Raw genomic sequence first — 4085 nt, forward strand, 5'->3', positions numbered from 1 at the left:
TATATATATATATATATATATATATATATATATATATATATATATATATATATATATATATATATATATATATATATATATATATATATATATATATATATATATATATATATATATATATATATATATATATATTCTCTAGAGATTTTCCAAGGAAATCATATCCTTTTTTGTGTCGTTTTCGTGAAAATGTGTTTGGATTCATGGTCATGTATCCCCCGCCGATTTTAGTACAGTGCACAAGTATAACTTTCCCATATCATCAGGTTAGAATTTTTTAAAAAAATGGTCAAAAATAGTCCCCAGTGGGCCCCCACCAAAACCCTACCATTCTCTCAAATCCAAACCCTTTTTCCACAACATTACAACTGATGCAATCATTTCACTTCACCTATTATTTTATTCTGATTCCACCTTCTTTTTCTTCTTTTTTTTTCAATTTTTTAATCATTAAAAATTTATATAGAAAAAGCTTCCTATAAGGGGTAGGTTTCACTCTATCTAGTTTAATTTGAACATACATATCCTCTTTGCTTCTCTAACCAGTTTGTGTTGAAATTTCTCCTCATTCTTCTTCTTCTTTAAGAGTATAAAAGATGGATGAGCAGAACAGAAACCCTAGCAGAGCTGACAGAAAGACAATTGAGAGGAACAGAAGAAATCAAATGAAAGCCCTCTACTCAACTCTCAACTCTCTTGTCCCTCATCAGCAATCCACTGTTAGTTTCTTTCTCCATTCCCGATCTCTCTGTGTTTACTTCAATTCTTCAGTTTTTGTACTTTTCGGGTGATTTCCTGACCATTCTCGGTTGTCTGTTTTCAAATTAGAGAAATGTACATGTAAATACATTTCCTATATATTTTCTTTGATTTGTATAGGTAAAATTGTAATTTATACCCTTTCATAATATGCTAACTATCCATGCCACTCCTGTATATTATTAGTGGTGTAAATGTTGCCCTGACCCTCTCGTAATGTAAATGTTGTCTCTTGCGTCGATACAGAAGGGCAATATATATAGCGTTTTAAAAATTGAGGGGCAACCTGCAAACCACTAATAATTCAGGAATGACATTGATAATTGACATATTATGGAGGAATATAAATTACAATTTTTTGAATTAGTATATCAACTACTGTAGTACATTCATCTCCTTCCTTCCTTTTTGAATGATAAGAGAAATTCACAGTCATTACCCAAAGGTGTGTAATGGTTAAATCCCACGTTCACTTTGTGACTTTAGTCACAAAGAACAACAAGGAGGTAAACCGGTCGGTCAGTCTAAGTTACTCGACCTAACCTGTTTAAACGCCAATAGACAGCTCGAGAAACTTTAAAGTAGTTACCAAGTCAACAATCTGATCAACTTAACAGGCTGCGGTCAAATGTTGTCACATGGTTTCATATGATCCATTAAAATGTATGCGTTTACTTCAATTCTCCGGTTTTGCCTGTTACCCGTTTTCAAAATACACCATTTCTCGAAAAAACATAGAGAAATTCTCCGATTAGTAAACCCAAAACATAATGTTTGTAGGAGATGATGTCTTTGCCGGATCAGCTGGATGAAGCGGTGAATTACATAAAGAAGTTGCAGATAAACTTGGAGAGGATGAAGGAGAAGAAGGAAAGCTTGATGAGATCAGGAGGAGGGGGAAGCAGCCATGATCAAAGCTCGAGCGTAGCTTCAAGGTCTAGCAATGGCGGCGGGATGGCGGTTGGGGGATTGAAACTGCCACATGTCGATATCCACCACGTTGATTCAGCTCTAGAGGTGGTTCTGATTACCGGCGTGGACTGTTCCCAGTCCATGTTTAATGATGTCCTTCGAATGCTCCACGAGGAAGGCGCCGACGTCATCAGTGCCAGCTTCTCATCTCTGGACAACATGGTTTTTCACACCATACATTCTCAGGTAATTAGCCCATTTTCAGCGTTTAAAACCAATTCGATTTGTTTCAACTAAAAGTATAAACTGATTGTTAGATGGTCATATTGTTATTATACTATGAACTATTGCCCACCTTATAAGGTTGACCATTCACATAAAATTCATTTTAATATATTGAATGTTCATTTTTTGGGTACTAATAAGCTACCAAATAATGAACATTTATTTATGGTTCATAGTATAATCCGCCCAAACATCTGTGACCATTCCATTTGGGTCAGGCTTTAATAGTGTACTTTGTCTTAATTAAATGACTAAATTGATTCTAAGCGACAAATTATGCTATGGACTCGGGTCCACTTTACAATGTGGATTTAAATTCATGTTCACAATTTTAAAAGTCTATGTTCACAGTTTTAGAACACTATGTTCACCATTTTAGATCTCAATATACAAAATTACATTACTCAATATTCACAATTTTTGAACTCTATATTCACAATTTGTTATATAGATTCAAAAATTGTATTATACTATTGAATATAGAGTTATGAAATTGTGAACATAAAGTTATGAAATTATGAACATAGAGTTTTGAATTTGTGAACATAGAGTTCCGAAATTGTGAACATAGAATTATGTAATTGTGAATATAGATTTCAAAAATTGTGAACATAGAGTTCATAAATTATGAACATAGAGTTATAAAATTATAAACATAGAGTTATAAAATTGTGAACATGGCAAGGTAGTGGACCCAGGTCCATGGCATAAGAACCGATTCTAAGCACATTGTGCTCAGTTGACACCTTTAATTTGTAGTTCTCCTTGAGGAAATGTCACAAGATTGAACCTCGATGGTGGACATTGACTGATATTAGACTATATGTGTGTGTGTTATGCTCAATCAATCACTTCAATTCTTCATCTTAGTCTAATAAACTGATAGTTGGACATGTTGTTCATCCTACCGAAACCCGCAAAAATGTGCAAGTAAACACATTTTAAAACTAATTAAAAGTCGAATAAACTGATAATTGGACTACACATGTTACCTTTTCGGTTTGGCTTTGGCTTTGATAATTTGTTCTATATCCCATACAATTTAAACTAGCTAATAGTTACATTACACATTTACTATTTATATATACATATTATGATAGACGACTTCAATTCTATGTTTTCAAGTTGAAGAAACCCGCCTGCTAAATGTGTTTCTTGTAGATAGTATTTATATATGAAAAGTCTCAAGTTTGAGTCTCATCTCAATCAAAGTTGACAGAATTATTGAACAAATATTATTGATAAAGTATAAAATGTTCTAAAAGAATGTGTTTCTTGTTTTTATTTCTCTCGTGAGTAAACAAACCCTTTATTCTATTTTGTTCTTATTTTTTGCGGGATAAATTGATCGAAAACGTGATTTTCTTGATTGTTTAATTTCATGTAGATTGAAAAGACTGGATCTGCATATAAAGCTCAAAGGATCTCAGAGAGACTTCATAGCTTTGTGAATGGTGCAAGCTAGCTATCTCTATCTATCTATATACTTAATCAAGTGAGGTCCATACCCCAAGTGAGAATGTGCGGATAAATCCAAACCATTGATCTAGTAGATCTAAAGGTTGAAAATAAACAAAAATTTGTAATATTTATAAAAATGACCATTTTTCATCCATCAAATCTTCCAGATCAATGGTTTAGATTTATCCACGAGTTCTCACCTCGAGAGTTTGTTCCCACATGATTAGGATTTTATATATATTTAGCTAAGTAATAAATATAATAAGTAGTTTTTTTTTTTTTTGAAAACAATATAATAAGTAGTTTTGGGTAATTCATTTTGTGCTTACATACATTACATTGTTGAAACATCATTGTACTTTAATTTGGTTTATAGTATACAATATAATATGGATGCATATATATGTTGTTCAACTGCATGTGTTTCTGTGTGTTCATATGGATTTTTCACTTCACTCCTGTACAAAGTTTGTCTTGATTTGATTGTTTTTTGTTTTGTAGCTTTAAATTGGTGGTTGAACAGGGTAGATGACTTGCATGCATGCATGCACATATAGAAATTGTACTGATTTTGAATACATGCAACGTTTTCATAGACTAATATATATATATATATCACCGGCCAGCTAGTCAAACATATTATTCAACAAATTAAACACACATAGACA

The 4085-nt window shown here is 32.4% G+C and overlaps 1 protein-coding gene across 1 annotated transcript; it reads left to right on the forward strand.

Moving 5' to 3' along the window:
* Positions 1-527: 527 nt before the first annotated feature.
* Positions 528-3810, forward strand: LOC116001001 (transcription factor bHLH162). The gene is made up of 3 exons (XM_031240900.1): positions 528-719; positions 1540-1917; positions 3344-3810. The coding sequence occupies exons 1-3, from the start codon at positions 597-599 to the stop codon at positions 3419-3421; spliced, it is 579 nt and encodes a 192-aa protein (XP_031096760.1). The 5' UTR covers positions 528-596; the 3' UTR covers positions 3422-3810.
* The last annotated feature ends 275 nt before the right edge of the window (positions 3811-4085 follow it).

This window comes from Ipomoea triloba, chromosome 1 (assembly GCF_003576645.1).
Source record: "Ipomoea triloba cultivar NCNSP0323 chromosome 1, ASM357664v1".
Taxonomy (NCBI): domain Eukaryota; kingdom Viridiplantae; phylum Streptophyta; class Magnoliopsida; order Solanales; family Convolvulaceae; genus Ipomoea; species Ipomoea triloba.

Bases quoted from the DNA above. Each gene is read 5' to 3' on its own strand.
- LOC116001001 (XM_031240900.1), top strand. From the start codon at position 597: ATGGATGAGCAGAACAGAAACCCTAGCAGAGCTGACAGAAAGACAATT. The intron at 720-1,539 runs GTTAGTTTCTTT...TAATGTTTGTAG, and splicing joins TCCCTCATCAGCAATCCACT to GAGATGATGTCTTTGCCGGA. The intron at 1,918-3,343 runs GTAATTAGCCCA...AATTTCATGTAG, and splicing joins TTCACACCATACATTCTCAG to ATTGAAAAGACTGGATCTGC.